The sequence below is a fragment of the Parus major genome, chromosome 28 (genome assembly GCF_001522545.3).
Source record: "Parus major isolate Abel chromosome 28, Parus_major1.1, whole genome shotgun sequence".
In the NCBI taxonomy this organism is placed as follows: Eukaryota; Metazoa; Chordata; class Aves; order Passeriformes; family Paridae; genus Parus; species Parus major.
The window spans coordinates 2,837,499-2,855,594 of record NC_031797.1 but is presented as its reverse complement, the minus strand read 5'-3'; the positions used below and the strand labels follow the sequence as shown (position 1 = coordinate 2,855,594).

At 51.8% G+C, this 18,096-nt stretch overlaps 1 protein-coding gene across 6 annotated transcripts; it reads left to right on the top strand.

Moving 5' to 3' along the window:
* The first annotated feature begins 2,504 nt into the window (after positions 1 to 2,504).
* Positions 2,505 to 17,188, top strand: MIER2 (MIER family member 2). 6 transcript variants are annotated; one of them, XM_015651938.1, is made up of 13 exons: positions 2,505 to 2,533; positions 6,526 to 6,613; positions 7,123 to 7,271; positions 7,747 to 7,872; positions 8,510 to 8,633; positions 9,317 to 9,426; positions 10,050 to 10,119; positions 10,902 to 11,053; positions 11,494 to 11,575; positions 11,666 to 11,760; positions 12,545 to 12,672; positions 13,691 to 13,827; positions 14,475 to 17,188. In XM_015651938.1, the coding sequence occupies exons 1-13, from the start codon at positions 2,525 to 2,527 to the stop codon at positions 14,948 to 14,950; spliced, it is 1,746 nt and encodes a 581-aa protein (XP_015507424.1). In that variant the 5' UTR covers positions 2,505 to 2,524; the 3' UTR covers positions 14,951 to 17,188. The 6 variants fall into 6 exon arrangements, with proteins under 6 accessions (XP_015507424.1, XP_015507425.1, XP_015507423.1 ...); XM_015651939.1 differs by having other exon boundaries at positions 10,887 to 11,053; positions 12,545 to 12,648; XM_015651937.1 differs by having other exon boundaries at positions 10,887 to 11,053.
* The last annotated feature ends 908 nt before the right edge of the window (positions 17,189 to 18,096 follow it).

The following is an 18,096-nucleotide window of genomic DNA, read 5'->3' as shown; positions in this document are numbered from 1 at the left end:
ATCCTATCACCTGTCCTCTGCCTCAGAAAACCTGGAAAAGGCCCCTGGAAGCTGTGTTGGGCAGCTGACAGCCACGGGGGATCCTGAGACACCGGCACAGCTCAGAAGTGTGAAACACTGGTCTGAAAGCCTACACAGGTGTGGTGTTTGCGAGTAGCAGAGCTCCATCTAGCATTGGTGAAAACTGATGCTTCTCCAAAGCCTAATTCACAGCTGCTTTGTTAAACCTTGGAGCTGTTCTGTCTGTCAGCAGCCTCAAACGACCGGAAACCCAGAGTTTTTTATGGAGTTTTTTATAGTCTGAGCTTCTGTTCTGCAGAATCTCCTCGGCATTGAGCCCACCCTGCACCCACAGCAGGACACAGCCCCACACAAATCTCCCCTTTCCCAGGCAGTATCACTCCTTTACCAATACTTTTTTTTTTTTTTTCCCTATCAACATTGCATTTTTAACCCATGTAAACTTTTTTTTAATCTACAGTCCATTGTGGCTAAACACTCTATGGCTGAGCTTCATCATAGAAAAAGAATTTGCCCTTTTTCTCAGGGCTGCAAAGCTTTTTCAAGAAGCAGAAATGCTTACCAGACAGGGCACAGGTGGAGGAGAGAAAGGAGGGCAGGATGTAGGGCCACCCTGGTTTTGCAGGCAGATCAACCCCAGATTCAGCCAAAGCCACTTCACCCATCTGGGATTTGTTGTCCCTGTCCACAGAGCAGCAATTGTACAAAAGCTGCTGTCAGAGTGTTCTGATGAATCACTTGCAAACACCTAGAGAGCCTGAACCACCCAGGATTCCACTGCTCTTCAGGCTTTTTAAAATGTCTTTGAAAAATCTCAGAATACTGAATGTCAGCCACTAAAATCTCTGATTTAGGATGATGACTTCAGCACCATGTGCTGCCTTCAGAGCCTGGCAGGGCTGCAGGATGCGTTGCCCAGTCATTCTGAGGACAGAAATCAATGCCCCAGGCAATAGAGGTGTCTCCTGAAAGGTGTTTCACTGCTCCCTCAGGGAAGTGCCGCTGGAAGAGACTCAGCCTGCAGTTGTCAGTGCAAGCACTAAATGGTAGGGGCACTGCTCCAGGACAGCCCCTCAATAACGAGTGGAGCTCTCCCCAGACCTTAACCCAAAATCCCAAACCTCAGGCCTTGACTCAAACCCCCGGCCTCTCTGCTTTTTGTGGTGACAGAACACCCAGATGCACTGCTGGGAGCAAGGCAGAAAGCAGCAGTTCTTGCAGACGTTTTTTCTGAAGCTGGAGACGAGGTTACTCTTTTTATTGAACAAACAGCATCTGCAAACTGTTAGTCCTTTGAGAAGAGCCAGACAGCTCCGAGAAAGGGAACAAAGAGCTGGTGAAGTGCTCTGGTTCTCAGCTCGAGGGCCACCACCACTTCAGAAGCACTTGATAACACTTTGCTTCCTGAGCTCAGAAGCGTGAGCAAAATCCAGCATGGAGCCAACTGCCAGGGTGGAGAGGCTGCTCCCAGAGACTGAGCACGAGGCCTCCGTGGGCACAGCCAGGGGCAGATCCGGGCACAGGCACTGGAGCTGGATGATGACCCACGGGATCTATCATATGGTGAGGTCTGGTGGTAAATGTCCCTGCACATCCCGAGGGAAGGGCTGCCTTGCTGGCTCAGCCAGGAGTCCTGGAGGGATCAGGGGGTCACTGAGGGGCTGTGGGGATGTGAGGCTTGGCAGGGCTGCAGAAATCCCTGGTTCCTTTGTTGTGCTGGAGGATTGTTCTCTGGAAGCATGTGGTCATCACCAGTTAAACAGAGCTGGAAGAAAACATCAGGAAGTTTCCACAAGCGCATCTCTGGGGTTCTTGAAGCACAGCCGCAGCAAGGAATGATGAGATAGTGTCTACACCCCAGTCTTTGTGAGGCACTGACCCTTCTCTCTGGGCTCCAATCATTATCTCCCTCTTCTGAACTCTAAATGATGTGCAGTGACTTTTTATCAAGGGAGTGCTCAGTGAGGATCCCTGAAAGTGTTTCCTGGAGGTTCAAGCTTCGTGATATATGAAGAAGGCTGCGTCTGTGAGCACGGTTTTTCCCCTGACCCCTGTGGTCCCCGGTGTGTCCCTGTGGCCTGGAGGAGCTGGGGACCGTTCCTGGGCCTTCCCACCGCCTGCCCGGGCCGCTGCTCTCGGGGGATTCGTTTCCTTGCGGGACTCTGCGGGGCTGGAGCCGCGCGGCCTCACAGCGGCAGTCCCGGGGCGGCTCCGGCAGCGACCAAACGGCCCGGCCGGTACTCAGAGTGCGTTCCTGCGGGCACCGGCAGCCTCCACTCCCCTCCCTCCGTGCTGCTCCCCAGATACGCCTCCGAGCTGTACCGGCGGGGCGGGACAAGAACCAGACCCGAGCCCGAACTCCGGACCGGCCCCGGCCGGGCCCCAACTCCAGGTCCCGAACCGGAGCCCCTCAGCCGGCCCCGGCCCCGCCCCCGCGCGCCGCAGCCAATCAGCGGCCGCCGCCGCATCCGGGGCCCGCGCCCCCTGCCGCTCGCTCTCGGCCATGGCGGAGGTGAGCGCGGAGCCGCCGCCGGGGTCGCGCCGGGCCCGGGGCCGCTCCCGGCCGGGCGGGGACACCGGGACCCCCGAGGCGCGGCTGCCCGGGGCCTCCCGGGGCCGGCGTCCTGCGGCAGCGGGGTGATGGGCCGCCGCGGGCCACCGGGGCGGGGGCTCTCGGGCCGAGGGACGCCGAGGCCCTGGGCGGGCTGGGGCCGAGGGGCGGGGGCGGGCCGGGGCCGAGGGGCGCCGGGGCCGGGCAGGGAGCGCCGGCGGGGGCGGGCAGGGGAAGGGGCTCCTGGGCGGGAGAGCCGGGGCGGGCGGCGCCGGCGCGGGGACCCCGCGGCCTGACCCGCGGCAGAGGGGCCCGGAGAGGGGCGTGAAGGGGCTTCGGGCCGGGGGCTGCGGGACCGCGGGGGGAGAGGGCCGGGGGCAGAGCGGACTGGGAGCCCCGGGGCTGCGGCCCAGCAGAGCCCGACGGCGTTGTGGGGTCACTGGAGCCGGGGTCAGGGGTGTGGAGCTGTTGGAAGGGGCTTGCAGAAGCTCTCAGGTGAGAGGCGGCCTGAGCAGTGGGGGAGCACGGAGGTCAGGATCCTGGGAATGGCAGAAGGCTGGGGAACATGTCAGGAATGGTTGGTTTGGATGGCCAGGATGGTTCTGACCAGCTTGCCTAGAGGTCAGAAGGCAAAGGGGCCAGCTGGGGACTCCCCACTGCCTCCCCAGTTGCCATGTCATATTTGCCTTGGTGTCTTGTGCTGAAACATTTCTGCCATCACTCCATTGCACTTTGAGCTGGTGATGCCATTGCCCATTGAGTCTTGGCATGTCCCTCAAATATCCTTGACTTGTTGTAGTGGTTGTTGTGACACATAGACACTTCATTTCTCTGGCGTGACCCTCATGGTGACCACAGCGTGGAAAAAGGGTGCTGGGAAGACTTCAGGGTATTCTGTGGCAGGATCTTGGATCCCCACTGGCTGTGACAGCGTCTCATCCCAGGACAGGGCTTCTCTTCCAGGGTATTTCAGGGTTCTGCATGAGGAAGGTGCTGCCTGGCCTGTTTGCCCATCCACTATGCTTTGGCTTTTGGTGGAGCACCAGGGCTGTTGCATTCACTTGTGCCAAAGTGTTATTTGGGCATGTTGTTGAGCCAGAGCACCTGCACGGCTGTGGTTCAGAGAGGTCTGTCCAGGGGACATCCAGGAACTGTCATTGTCTCCTGGATGAGGTTTGGCTGTGGAGCATCTCTGCTGTGACACTGCACAGGTGTGTGATGGGGCCCTGATCTTTCTGAGCAGTGCAGAAGGTGATCTGTGTGTTGTGTCATCTGTGCATTCTTTGGTCTTTCAGAGACATAACTTGCAGGACAAATCTGTTTCCATCCCTGCTGCTTCCCTCTGACTGCAGCTGGAGTTTCTAGAAAATGGCCCCATGGCCGAGGAGTTTGGACCAGGCACAGGAAGGAGGAACACTTCTTGCTGAATCTGAAATAAGTGTTAGACTGGCTGAGGAAACTATGTTAGCTATTGAAGGGTAACACTGGAAAGGGAAATTTCCTTTTTTTCATCATTTTTTTTTGCAAGAGTGGTTTCAGTCTGGAAGGTTTTCTCAGGGTAGACACAATTGGCCTCACACTGGGAAATTACTTTGTCAGGGCAGAAAGCTCAGACTCTGCCTGTGTTTCCTAAATGATGGCTGAACTTCATTCCATGTGCTCAAAACCTTGAGTCCACACCTAAGGAGGGAGTGCAGGAGTCACACAGAAATACAAACATGAGAGTGAGTAGTTGACCAACCTCAGTGTAACTTCTGAGAAGAAAGTTACTCTTATGCCTGAGCAGGAGGAAAGTGGTGCTGGGGATGATAAAGTGAGATTAAAATAATTTAATCTCCCTTTTTTCCCCCCCAAGATTAAATGTCACATGGGCACAGGAGCCAGTTCCCAGCATCACAGTGCACTGTGAGAATAACTGGAGTTTCCTGCTGCGACCTTTGATGGTGATGGAACCCCTCACCAGCAGCAAGAGCAGTGACACCCTGGCCCAGAACTGTTCTCTGTTTCTGGTGCATGCCATGCTCTTGCATTTCTGTGTCCTGTGTGATGTTTGGATTTGTGGTGTCAGGCTGCACTTACCTCACCTTCAGACCAAGTAACCCCACATCCCATGGCACTGGTAATCAGGAATATTCTGTCATCAGTTGAATTTTTAAGCCAGTCCTGCCTTTCTCTTCTATTCCTTTGCCTCTTGTTTCTGTGGTCCTCTGGGTTTGAGTATAATCTGAGGGACTGTTCCATTCCACTCATGTTTAAATTTGGGCATGGAGTGGGCCATTTGCTTTGTCTGTCACTTGTTCCTTGTTTCCTTAGCCCCAGCACATCATGGTTATCCCATGGTGACTCCAGCATTCCCACTTGCTCTGCTGCTCCACAAAACTCTTGAGTAGTTATGGAATTGTCACGCTGTTGTAGTGGCCTCCTCCTACTTTCAGCACTTGGTTATTAATAGGAGATCTCATTGTTCCTGAAGTATTCTTGACACCTTTTCAAGCCAGCCCATCCATGCCAACAGCTTCAGTCTGTTTTCAGAGGCCTTATTGATCCCCAGGCAAGGAGGTGCCATTGATCTACAGATCATTGCCTGAGCAAAGTGAGTTTTGCAGATTGTCCAAGACCTGGAGGGAATAAGGTTAGACCACACCCTTTCCATGAAACCACTCTTGTTTGCTCGGAAGGATTTATCCAGGAGGGTTTTGTACTTGGTCACATTCCAGCAAAGCCCAACAAAGGCACATTGACACTTTGCCGACTTACAGAGCCATTTCCTGGTATGGCCATCCTCAAAATGGAGTCTGTCCCCTTCTCCTTTCATCATCCCATAACTTCTCCCTTCTCTTTTTGTGTGCATGGTTGCAGGGCTCTGTCTGGAGCCAGGAGGGTCTCTGGGTGGGGTTATCTTGGGGGATGGTGGACTGAAGGCATCTTCTTGGTTATTATGGAATTTCCAGTCTGTATGTTGATAGCTGAAGGAATTTATTCAGAACCCACAGTCTGTGGTGGCTTTTTTTTGGTGAATACTTTGTTGTTAGAGGATAGATTTTAAAGTGAAGCTATACTGTGTTTTCTTAAATAAATTGTAAGGGGCTACTATGGGAGACTGTAAATGCCCTGGCTCCAACTGAGTAAGTGAGGAGTGATGGTGCACAGCCGAGATTGTTGATGGCTCAGTATCCTACAGAGATGTCACTGGGGACTGGGGGACTGACTCTGGGATTTTCTTTTGTGATCAGTTGCTGTCAGTCACCCAAAAGCTTTGCTTGTTTACCTGTTTGCTCCCCACCTAGACCGAACCCGATGAACAGCACTTCCATGCCCAGCAGCCTGAGGAGCAGCAGATGTTCTGTCTGGGTTGTTTTCCTCAGCCCATGCTGCTGCCTGAACTTGTGACCGAGCACCAAATGCCACCCTGCAGGTGCCTGTGCTCAGGCTCAGCCTCTCCCACCTCGCCTGAGCCACTCGTGGTTCTGCCAGACTCCTTCCCTGCCTGCTCAGCTGTTTCTTTGCTGGTGCCCCTGAGCTCCTGGGTGCAGTGAGGCATCAGGGAGAACACAGGGTGCTGTGGCTGGCTGCTCTCTGAAGGGTCTGTCCCTAAAAATGCTGTGCTCAGACACAATGTGTGGGCTTAGAACAGCTGAGGGTCCAGGTCCTTCTTTTAAATGATGTAAACCACAAAGGTCTGAGGTCTCAGCCTGGTGGGGGGATAAGTAGAGAGTGGAGTGCTGGAGGTAAAATAGATGGAATAGAAACACATGGATTGAGAGCAAGGTGAGGAGGCCAGGAACACCTGATTTTAAACAGCACAATTCCTAACACTGCCCTGTGGGGGGGTTCAGGTAACTTTTGCTTTGAACTTAAATGAATTGTATTTGCTGGTGGGGTAAAGTGGGATTGGAAGGGTGTTGTGTTTTTAAGGAAAGCTGTCTCAGCTGTGTTTTTCTCTTTTCCTGAAGGCCTCTGTTGGCCGGCAGAGCCCGAGGGTGGTCGCATACCCAGCCCGTGGCCTATGTCCTGGAGAGCCCGCCCTTCAGAGCGCAGCAGGTACCTCAGGGTTCACACTCCTGTTTGTCAGCCTGGTTTCCAGAGGAAACAAAGTTACTGTGGTCACTGCCCATCTCCTTGCAACATCTCCCGAGCCTGTTGGTTCATTCCCATGCTGTTTGACAGAGGAAAGGCTTAAAGATGTCAGAGCTCCTGCAGGTGTCCATTTGCCCATTCTTGAGTAAGGGGTGATTACCTAAAAACACCCCCAGGTGAAGGAAGGGCTGCAGTGTGTGCACACATGTTGTGACACCACTGAATCCAGTGAGGAGCCAGATACTCAGAAAACCTTCAGATTCAGCTTCCAGTCAGTTGTGGGACTCGAATGTGCATAGAACCAGGTTTTGTGCTGATGAAGTGACTGCTGGCAGTTGTGATCTCTGTTCCCCTCTGTTCTGCCTAATCTCTTCCTCTGGCTTATCATCAAGAAGGGGTCATCCCTGGCTTTGTTGCATCTCAAGATTTGGTCCATGGTGGTGCTAGTGTCCAACTTCTTCTGATCCCTGCAGTTGTGTCAATGGGCTCAGCTGATCATCGACTGAACCTGGCTGAGATCCTTTCCCAGAACTACGGTGTGAGGGAAGAAAGGGAGGAAGATGATACTCAGGAGAAGCAGAAATCTTTAGAAGAGCTGGAGAAGAGTTTCAGTGCCTCTCAGGTAAAGGCAGGAGGGGAGGGGAAAGGAAATTACCTGGTGGATTTGCTTGTTTGCTGTGTGAAGCCCTGACTTCAGCTGTGGGTGGTCCCACAGAGAACTCAGAGGAACACAGACTGTTCTTGGTGACAGGGAGCGTCTCTTCAGGCCAGGCACAAGACTGGTATGGGGATTTGCTCCTCCCCTTCCTCTGCTTAAATACAGTTGTGCTGTCTGGCATCTTTCACCTGTTTGAAATCTAGAATAAAAGATAAATGTATTTTTTAAATGCCCTAGATTATCTTGCTTTGGGGTGAAAATTCCTGGCTTTTCCCTACCTCTGAGAGGTACAGATTACAGTGGGTCCCAACCTGAGGCTGTTCAGAACTCCCAGAGTAGCAGAGTTGCCCTGACTGCCTCTGCCTGTCTGTGTTCCAGCTGGTGTGGTGCTCTTGTGGTTGTTCTCTTCCTGATGCAGCTTTGTCCTCCTCTTGCTCAGAGTAGTGAAATGCCATTTGAGGAGCTGCTCGCACTGTATGGCTATGAGGCATCTGATCCCATCTCGGAGCAGGACAGCGAGAGCAATGACATCACTCCCAACCTCCCTGATATGACTCTGGATAAGGTGAGAGCAGCTCTCTGCCTGGATGTCTGCACAGGTTGTTGAGGTTACCCCCCATTTCAGTGGGGTTGGAAGGGGCCTGCATGGTTCTGGTGTCCCAGTGAGGAACACAAGGTGCAGAGACATGAATGTAAAGTGTTTAGAGAAGAAGGGGTATCTGTTTCAAAATGGAAAAACTCTGTATGGAACTTTGATTACAATTATTTGCACATGGATGTGGGTGTGTGAAAAGCCTGGGAAAGTTTGTATTTTCCCATATGAAGCCATGGCTCCTCCTGTTCTAGCTAAAGTCTGTAGAAAGTGGGGTTTTTGGGGGTTGGGGTTTTTTTTATTTTTCTTTTAGGATCTTTGAGATATTTGCTGTGAGAGTTGCTCAACAGAAAGGGATGCTTGCTCATACTCTCTGGCTTCCATAGGAAGCTACTCATGACACTTGTTAAAGTGCTTCTAGGGAAAATAGTCTGGGTGTAGTGGGAGTGTGAGAGAGAATCAGTCTTTGGACAAGCTGTGGGAGGGTGAGGAGATCTGTGGATGTGGCCACTGTTGGCCAAAAATGCTTTTACTCTAGGCCTCACTCCCCCTCATATATTTTTTTTTAATTTAAAAATATTTTTCACTTTCTTGTTGTTGTTGTTAAAAGGAACAAATAGCGAAGGATTTGCTTTCAGGGGAAGAAGAGGAGGAGACACAATCTTCAGCTGACGATCTGACTCCATCCGTCACGTCCCACGATGCATCGGACTTATTCCCAAACCAGCCTGGCTGTATGTGTCACTAGTTCCTAAGTAGCTGCTGTTCACTTTTACATATGATGTGCAGGGGAGGGTGAGAATGGTTCTCTTAATTTTGTCAGTCTCCTGACATCAGATTTTCCACTTTTCCTCCTGGGGACTGTCTGCATGGCAGAGGCGTTACCGGGCTTTGGGTAGGACAGGACAGAGCGTTGATGAGCAGTGGGATGAGGGGAGAATTGTCTTGAGCTGTAACTCAAAATACTGAGAGAGTGGGAATTGTTTTGCTGCCTGCTGTAATTGCAGTCTGAAAGATCAGTACCTCATCTGACGTCTCTATAAGTGAATAAATTCAGTAGTAGTAGTGGAGTGATGTATTGTGGCAGTTCCTAAATATTGGAATATGTGGGAAGCCAAAGCACGTGACAGGGACTCAGCATGAAGTGATGTTATTCATGACAGGGACTCAGCATGAAGTTGATGTTATTTCTTCTGCTGTCTTGAAATATTAAGGAGTCTGAGCTCCCCAGGTTGGCCATCCATGTGGCAAGTGTGCAAATTCTTTTACTTAAAGTGAGAAAATTAAAATACTGGTAAGTTGTTACTGTAGACCATGCTGAAAGGGACTTTAGGACAGAAAATGAAGGGAAGGAATGAGAACATAAAGGAATAGAATAAAAAATTTGTAACTACAGATCTTTTGCTTTCCCACAAAGCAAACAACTTCCTTGCTGATGAAGACAAAGAGCCATGTTCATCTCCATGTGCTTCCTCCATGGCTGAGGACTCAGAGGTGGATTCCATCCCATCCAACGAGTGTAAGAAGGTAAATGACCTGAGTGCATTGGGAAGGGGGGCTTCTGAGTTGCAAAAATGCATGACACCAAAGCACTATGTTATTTCCCCATTTGGCTTCTTAATGCCTTGCATTTTGTGGGCAGCAGTGGCAGATGTGGGTTACAAGAGAGGTTTTTAATACAATCTCAAAATCATCTTCTGCTTCAGATAAGGGAAGTCTGTTGTGCCTTGGTAAATTAAATCTGCAGCCCGTGGCCCTATAAAGGTGAAATGCTGTGCAGTATTCCCAGCAGGATTTACTGAGGGGGAACCATCTTTCTAAAAAGAGGAGCAGACTTCCAAATTCATTCTGGCTGTGAAGGTTGCAGGAGAACCTCTGCATTGCTTTATTTCCAACCTTAGCTGCTTGCCATAGATCTTTTACATTAAAACTATGTAAATGCTGGAGGTCCCCACAGTATCATCTGGTTAGTAGTAAATCTTCTTAGTTACCCTATAAAATACTCAGGGTTCACTAGAAATAATAGTGACAGAGGGGGCTACCAGTAAATAAATCAGCCTTGTAGTGGTGTAGTCCCTAAATCATGAAGTACAGCCTGCGTGGAGTATTTCCCATTTCAATTTTCTCATCTCTCTGTTGTGGGATTTCAGGAGATCATGGTTGGACCTCAGTACCAGGCCACTGTTCCCATCCTCCGCTTAAACAGGCACAGGCAAAAAGGTAAGGCAGCCTCTTCCTTGTGCCTGGTTTGGGTTTAGGGCTGCTGGCAGGGGCATTTGATGGGCTCTGGATCACCAGTCCTGCTCTGTATCTGCCAGCTTGGCAATTTTCAGTGCTGACATTCAGATTTATTGGCTGAAACAAGGCCCAGTTAATAAGGCTGGGAACACAGGTACAGAATTAGTGAAGCTCAGTGAGAACTGGGTTGGTGTGATGGGTTTGCAGGAGGGGGTCTCAGCTGTAGCCAAAGAGAAGGAACACACATCTGGAGATGCTCTGATTTATTCCCTCTGACATCTTCCTTAAGTAGTGAGTTAGTGTCATTCATTGCTCCCTGGATCTGTTTCTGATTTTGGGATGTCTGCAGAGTAGACAGAGGTGCCTTGATTTGCAGATTGTGTCCAATAATGAGTGTAGTATGAATGCCAGCTTGTAGAGCTTCTGGACAAGAAAGCTAAAATGGTCTTTATTTGCCAGGATTAATTAATCAAAACAGCAATCTTTGAGAACATGATAACAAAAACTTTGTCAGCCAACCTTTCTGAAACAATGGAAGCAAGCTGAGCCCATGCCAAAGACCCTTAAAGAGATATAAAGAGCTTATCTACCTCCAAGATCAGTAGGGAAAATGCAGATGTTTTTCATCTCTAGTGCTGAGTTGGAGTACCAAGCAAAGATTTCCTCCCTCCTCTGTCTCCCCCATGCATGTCCATGCAGACCACTTCTCAAAAAGCAGCAGAATTCTCTGTTTGATTATCTTATTTCAGTGCTTTTTCTGTTAGCCTATGAGAATGAAGATCAGCTGCTTTGGGACCCAAACATCCTCCCTGAGAGGGAGGTGGAAGAGTTCCTGTACCGCGCTGTGAAGCGGCAGTGGGACGAGCTGTCCGGCAGCAGCCTGCCAGAGGGAGAGGTGGTCAAGGACAACGAGCAGGTGAGCTCAGGGCCTCCTGCAGCCCACACAGACCCAGGTGGTGCTGGTACAACAGTGCCATGTTCCCTGCAGGGGTCAGAATGAGGTGAAACTCCGGTGATCCTCATGGATAAGTGAGGGTGTGTGCCCAGCTGCGGTCTGGGGAGGTTGGTTACCCTCCCATGGGGAAGACTGGAAAAGTCAGCAGATCATTTCAGAGCAGCTGTGTTTACTTCAAGCTAGCCAGGTTAGATTGTGGTGGAGCTGCATCTGTCGAGTCCCAGGGTTTGTAATCCAGTCTCTTAAAAACTGTGGTAGTCTCTGCTGATGGTCAGGCTGGGTTTAGCAGCAAGGTGGCTCCTGGGAAATAGAAGTTTTACGAGACAAATGTGAATTGTGAGCGGGCTGGTTTGTGGTGTGTTGCTCAGGTCCGTGCTGTGAGTGATTTCCTTGTTTCCCAGGCTTTGTATGAGCTGGTGAAATGCAACTTCAATGCAGAGGAGGCACTGCGGAGGTTACGGTTCAACGTGAAGGTTATCAGAGGTGAGGACTCCCTTCACTTGGGTTCATCAAGGCACGTACAGCTCTTTCTAGATTCTGCACATCTCCTCCATCTCTTTCTCTCTGCTACAGATGAGCTTTGTGCCTGGAGCGAGGAAGAATGTAGAAATTTTGAGCATGGCTTTAGGGTCCATGGGAAAAACTTTCACCTTATCCAAGCAAACAAGGTAAGGCTGCTCCCCCCAGGTCAGGAGCAGGGGAAGGAGGCAGGTGCTTGGGCACCAGAGGCGTGCTTTGGGCCTCGGCTGACACAGGGAGTTCAGGATGGCCGAGTTCCAATCCCAGGCTTTGTGTTGACTCATGCCAGCAGGTGATGGGCTGTTCACTGCCCTGCTCTGCCTTATTTTCCAGGTGGGAGAAGTCACAAACACCACTGACCTGCATGAGTGATGTCAGTTAATTACTGATTAGCCCTTTCTGGAGTCTCAAAAGTTCTTTCCAAACTCTCAGCCCTTGCAGTACTTCTGTGAATGAGTGAGTTGAGCATGTGGATGTTTCGTAAAGTCCCCTGGGGTCCTCTAGAATGGCAGATGCTGTTGTAGGGAGAGCTGGGCCCCGGGACATGCTGCTGTGCTGGGAGTTGGCAGAACCAGAGAGTCCAGTTCTACCACTGGTTAATTGTAGGCATGTTGACGCTGGCCAGTGACAATGGATGCAGGTTTGCTCTTTCTGCTAAGTGTGCTGCTGCTGGAAGCGCAGGAAAGTCCTGCACGAGTGTGTGTGGCCCACACGGGTCTGTGACAACAGCTGTGTGCTGTGGGGAGTTCTTTCTCTGGCCACCTCGGAAACCTCAGTACGTGCTTCTGTTCTGCAGCAATGTGTCCATAGCAATGTAAATCACTGTAATGCACTTTGAATTCTCTGTGCTGGTTAAATGGGAAAATAGCTCCTTGCTCCAAGAGATGCACCTGGATGGGGGTGGGATGTCCTGACTGGGGTGTTTCTCCTCAGGTCCGCACCCGGTCGGTGGGCGAGTGCGTGGAGTATTACTACATGTGGAAAAAATCAGAGCGCTATGACTACTTCACTCAGCAGACTCGTCTAGGAAGGAAGAAGTACGTCCTCCACCCTGGAGCCACGTGCGTGGAATATTCTCACACTAAAATTAGTAATATTAACCTCCCAGTGAAGATTCCTGCTGCAAAGCACCTCCGCTTAACAGACTGCGCTTTCTTCTCCAGAAGGTTTCTCGGGTGGGAGGATGGAGGGATGCACGGGGTGTTCTCAGAGCACAAACACTAAGCTGGTGTGGGGAGGGAAGATAAAAGAACTGTTTGCTTGGATGGGGACTTTCTTGTCCTTTTCTGTGTGCTGGAAGTAGTTTTGTTTCAGACAAATGCATTCACAAACGACTGGGGACAGGGATTCAGAGCTGACTTCGGTGAAAGAAATCAGTTTGATGAGGTTTTGGGAAGGGAGCTTTTTAAATTCAAAAATGCACTTATTTCTGGTGGTTTGGAACCTGAATTAATTTCCCTTTGAGGCAAATTCTTCCCTTTGAAATGTATGCTAATTACAGAAGGTACTTTTCAAAATACACCTTTTCAAAAAGGTTGAAACGGAAATCTCTTAATAGGTCAAAATGAAATATTGAAGCTGAATCAATTAAAAACTCCAGATGAAGGCTCAGATTTTTTTTTTATTTTTTTTTTAAATTCTGATGCAAGACAGGAAAATACCTGAAATCTTAAATCTATTCAAGGTGGGAAAATATGTTCTCACCATTTGCTCTTTGCTGGCACACTGAGGACCCACCGCAGTCATTCCATGGAGCTGGGTGTTCTCTGGGCATTTGAATATTTATTTCCCTTTGGAATTGGCTGAGGCTCACAAAACTGGGGGCAGAGCTCTTTAGGAAGCTGAAGAGCCCATTTTGGTTTATCATGGGCTTGGCCACACTGTGTTACCTGAGATCACCTCCTCAGGGCAGTCTAAACCAGGCTCTGCAGAGCAAGGAGGGATGGACATTCATTCTAGTGGTGCCTCCACAGTCCCACTGCTTTATTTGTTGATGGGTTTTAATCCCAGTCACCTTTTCTCTTGCCTGCATCTTTCTGCCTAGCAGGTGGTGGCAAGGCTCTCTCTCTTTCCCCACAGGGATTTCACTGACAATGACCTGGATGGGGTTGAAGTGGAAAACACGAGTCGTTCTCGGAGCTCCCCACCAATTCCTTCTGCAGCTGGCTGCCTGGATGCTCACTTTGGTCAAGATCAGATACCAATTGAGAGCACAGGTAATTCCTTTTTGTCTGTCTGCCATGGGGTTTTGGTTTCAGCAGAAGAGTCTCTGCATTGACCGGGGATGACTATAAAACTGTTGTTCCTGTGTTGGGCTTGGAGGGGTGGCCTAGGTCATTCCCAAAACAAAAGGATTATTCACTGGGCACCTGAGTGAGGTGCTTCCAAAGCACTGACGCAGGCAGCTCCTCCAGAGGCTGGGTTAAGGCCCCCAAAGTCATGTGCAAGCTGCTTTCACACAGAGCTGGCTGTGAGAAGATCTGCAGGGAGCCCAACATGGGTTCATTCCCTCACTGTCCTACCACAGATGAAGGCTTTGTGTGGGCAGCTCCCAGGGGTTGTTGGCACGAGGGGATAGGATTTAGGGTTTGGCTTATCTTGCAGTGTGTCTGTGAGGTTTCCTTTAATTTCCATAGAAACACTGATGGCCTCCCATCTGCTGTCGGCATCTTGCCTTCCCTCGGTACGCGCTGGCGGGGAGATCTCGGTTGCTGTAATAAAGCAACACTTGTGCCATCAAACAATTACTGTAGGGATTAGGTGGGACTGCCCTGGGTGTTTGGGCATTGTGAACTCACTGTGGCTTTCTCTCCCTTGCTGTGTCCCCTCCTCTCTTCCCCCCTGGCTGTGCCCACCTGAGCAGAGCCCCTGAGTGTGGAGAGCACGGCCTGCAGCCTGGGCAGCATCAGCGAGTCGGGGCAGGGCTACGAGTGCAGCACCCCCTCAGAGACAAACTGCTCCTTTGACCCCTCGGAGGAGACGTCCTCGGGCGCTGTCCCTGTGCCCTGCCCACGCCACACTGGCACCCCCTCTGAGCCGGAGCTCTTTGCTTTGCCGCCCGCAGGACCAGGACTGGCAGAGAAGCAGGAGACGTTGCAGAACTCTGGTGAGACAATAACCATGGACTTCACTCTCCCTGCAGACATTAATGAGGGGTTGCCTTTAATTGCTGGCCCTGTGGATTTGGACAGAGACCCTGAGGCAGTGGTGGCCCCTGCGCAAGTGTCCTTATCGGTCACAGATTTTGGTCTCATTGGCATTGGAGATGTAAATACTTTCCTGACTGCTCATCAGGCTTGCCCAGCACCTGTGGCTCGGTCAGAGCCTCTGTCACAGTGAGAGTCTCCAGTCACAAATTTGTCACAGACCCAGCAAGGACTTTGACCTGACTGAGTGAAATTCTGGAACTTCCACTGTCCTGTAGGGGCAGTTTGGAGCTGTTGGTCGGAATCCGTCTTTCCATCCTCCTTGATCCAAGGCTACAGTGAAACCAAACACCTTTCTGCTCCAGTGTATCCTGATACAATCGTGCAAAGTGGTGGCTGGCTTTCCTGAGTGGGGAGGTCCATCACCCCCCTCCTACGTTGGCCATGTGTCACCCCAGGTGATGCCAGTCCGCTCAGAGAGTCCCTGCCTCGGGACAGGGGACATGTCCCTTGGCCCCAGCGGGACAGTCTGAGGGCAGAGGTGCTTTGAGAAGAGGGATGTGTTGCCATCATGGTGAGGGTGCAGTCTGGGGGTGCAAGATCTTGGGAGTTTCCTGCAGAGATGGGCACGGTGATGCCAAGGGAGGCTGATGAGTCTTGGCCCTTCTCCCACAGGCAGTGTGTAGGAGCCACTCACCCTGTCCTTTTTCCAGCAGCCATGGGTCATGAGAGGCAGGCACCCAACTGCTTCCCCCTCCAGCAGCCACGTGTTCCTTCCTCCACCAGCTGCAGGTGGGACGTGGCCTGGCCCAGCCCTTGGGCAGAAGTGTCAGGTCTTGAAAAGGAATCCAGCATCGTGTGTACTCGAGTCCTTCTCACCTTCCCCTGCCATGCTGGGCCAGGGAGAACTTCTGTGGGGAGTTACAGGAGTTCCTAGACTCAGAGTGCTGCTGGCCCAGAGCTGTGGTGCTGCTGCTGGCAGGGGATGACCTGATCTTCACCGAGCCACAATGCGAGAGGGTAAAATGCGGGTGAAAACACCTGCAACTTCCCGGTTTGTTCCAACAATTTGTCAGCAGAGGGAGGAGGTTGCTTAGCTCCCAGGGTGTGAAGCCTGGGATATGAATGCTAGCACAGTCCCAGGCAGGGGAGCACAGCATCCCTGGGCATCCCTGCCCCTCCCTGTGTCACAAAACAGGCTGTTCTGAGAGGGAAGTGTGGCTTTTCTGCCACATAGGGCAGTGCGAGGTGCTGTGCAGAGCCATGGGAGCTTGTCCTTGGGTGTGCTGGAATCCAAAGCTGCTTCACTTCCCAGGTGTGTTCCAGGACTGGGATTGGCCACTGGCTCAATGTGTTCTCATTCCCCTTTTTCCATGCAGGAAATGCTCTCCACTCACCTGCTGGGCAAGGCTCTGGTGCAAATAGTCCTTTTTTCCAGCTGTGTTCTTACATTGAGAAGGGGCTTGGGTTGAGGGTTTTTGCTTGCTTTGGTAGAGGCCTTGGGGCTGTGATTGTGCACTTGGCTCTGCTGCCAGTGAATTTGGGCAGGTACCTAAACCCACGAGCCTGCATCCTCCTTTTACCTGGCCCTGGGAAGTTGTGCTCAGCCCTGCAGCAGGAGCACGGAGACAGCATCAAACAGCTCCATGGGGTGTCAGGATTAGACCTGATCTCATCTCCTAAGCCCCAGATCTGGTTTGTGTGCTTTAGCAGGGATTTGCTTCAGTCTCCAGCTCTGTGCTGGAAGGTGCTGAGCCCCAGGCAGATGCAGCTGCCTTCACCTGGCATGGCTTTGTCAGCCAGATGTGGTGGGCAGGGGCCTCCCCTCCAGCTGCTCCCAGCTGCTGGGAACAGAAAGCGAACGTGAGTGCCTGATCCATAGTGGAACTGTCCAGGCTGTGATTCCCCTTTTCTGGAGGTGAGAGGACTCTCCTTGGCTGGAGGGAGAAGAAGAGGCAGGGTGAGAGCACAGGCAGCCCTCCCAGGGAGGGCCAGGCCTTGGCATCTCCTCCATCAGCTGAGAACATTCTTATTTTTCCTGAAACCATTTTTTCTTTTGGTTTATTTCAAGCCCTAGTGAAAGGAGAGGGGAGCTGGCTGAGGCAGAAATCTCTTCATGTCCTTCAGTGTTGTTTACAGATTTGCATGGGGTCTTTCAACATGAGTGCAGCGCTTTTTCCACGAAACTTTGAGGAGAGGGGTGAAAAAGGCTGGAACAGGGAGGGGGAGTCACTACTGGGGGAGGAGGTTTGGTTCTGTTTTTTTTTTGTTGGGGTTTTCTTTTCTCCTTCTTACAAAGCACATTCACTTTGAGCCGCTCCCAATGCTGGACTCTTTTCTCCCTCGCCCCCCAGCCCTACACTGTGAAGTGACACTGCCTTGAAGACCCCTCACCGTTATTTATTTAATTAAAAACCTAATTTGAAAGTGAGCCAGAAGTCTGTCTTCTTTTTGGAGGCCAAGATGACACAGTCCAGTGTATAATGATGGCAAAGCAAGAATAGGGGTCCCTGCCTCTGCTGTCTGATCTTCTGCCCTCCACAAGTGCTCTCCTCCAGGCAGGGTAGGATTCCCTGTTCCAGGGAAGCCGTCCCAGCCTAGGAGGAGGCCCAGAGATTTTTCCTTTCAGTACTGCAGGTGGAGGGAGCCGTTTGTTCCTCTCACAGGTGCCCCAAGTCCTCTAAAACCCTGGCAGCCTTTGCCAGCTCTGGGGTGTTGAGAGACAGGGGTGCATCCAAACTTTAACCAGGAAAAGCTCCTGGAGGCAAGAGGAGTGTTCCTGCTGCAACTGCATCGTATTTCCCCTCCACACAGTCCCTCTGTTCCATCACAGAGTCCTGAAATTCTCTTCTTGTGCCTGGCTCTGGCTGTCTGTCCCGGGACCCTGAGGGCTCCAGCTGTGCAGCCCCCCAGCTCTGCCCCACAGAGGTGAGTACCAGGATGGGCAGGTGGGCACAGCCCAGGGCAGGAGGGATGGGAGCGGCTTTCGTCCTTCCTTCGAGGCCCCGAGGAGCAGCGGGAAGCACAGTCCCTCCCCTCACTTGCATCCTTTGACACAAAACAGGTTTCAGCCCTGTGTGACCCCAGCTCTGTTTCCGAGGCGGTGAGAGCAGCAGGAGCGGATCCCCTGAGGTCTGCAGCCCCCCCGGGCGAGGATCCGGGCGGGATTCCGCAGTTCCCGGGCTCCGGGACAGGGTCCGGGCGGGATTCCGCAGTTCCCGGGCTCCGGGGCAGGGTCCGGGCGGGATTCCGCAGTTCCCGGGCTCCGGGGCAGGATCCGGGCCGGATTCCGCAGTTCCCGGGCTCTGGGGCAGGATCCGGGCCGGATTCCGCAGTTCC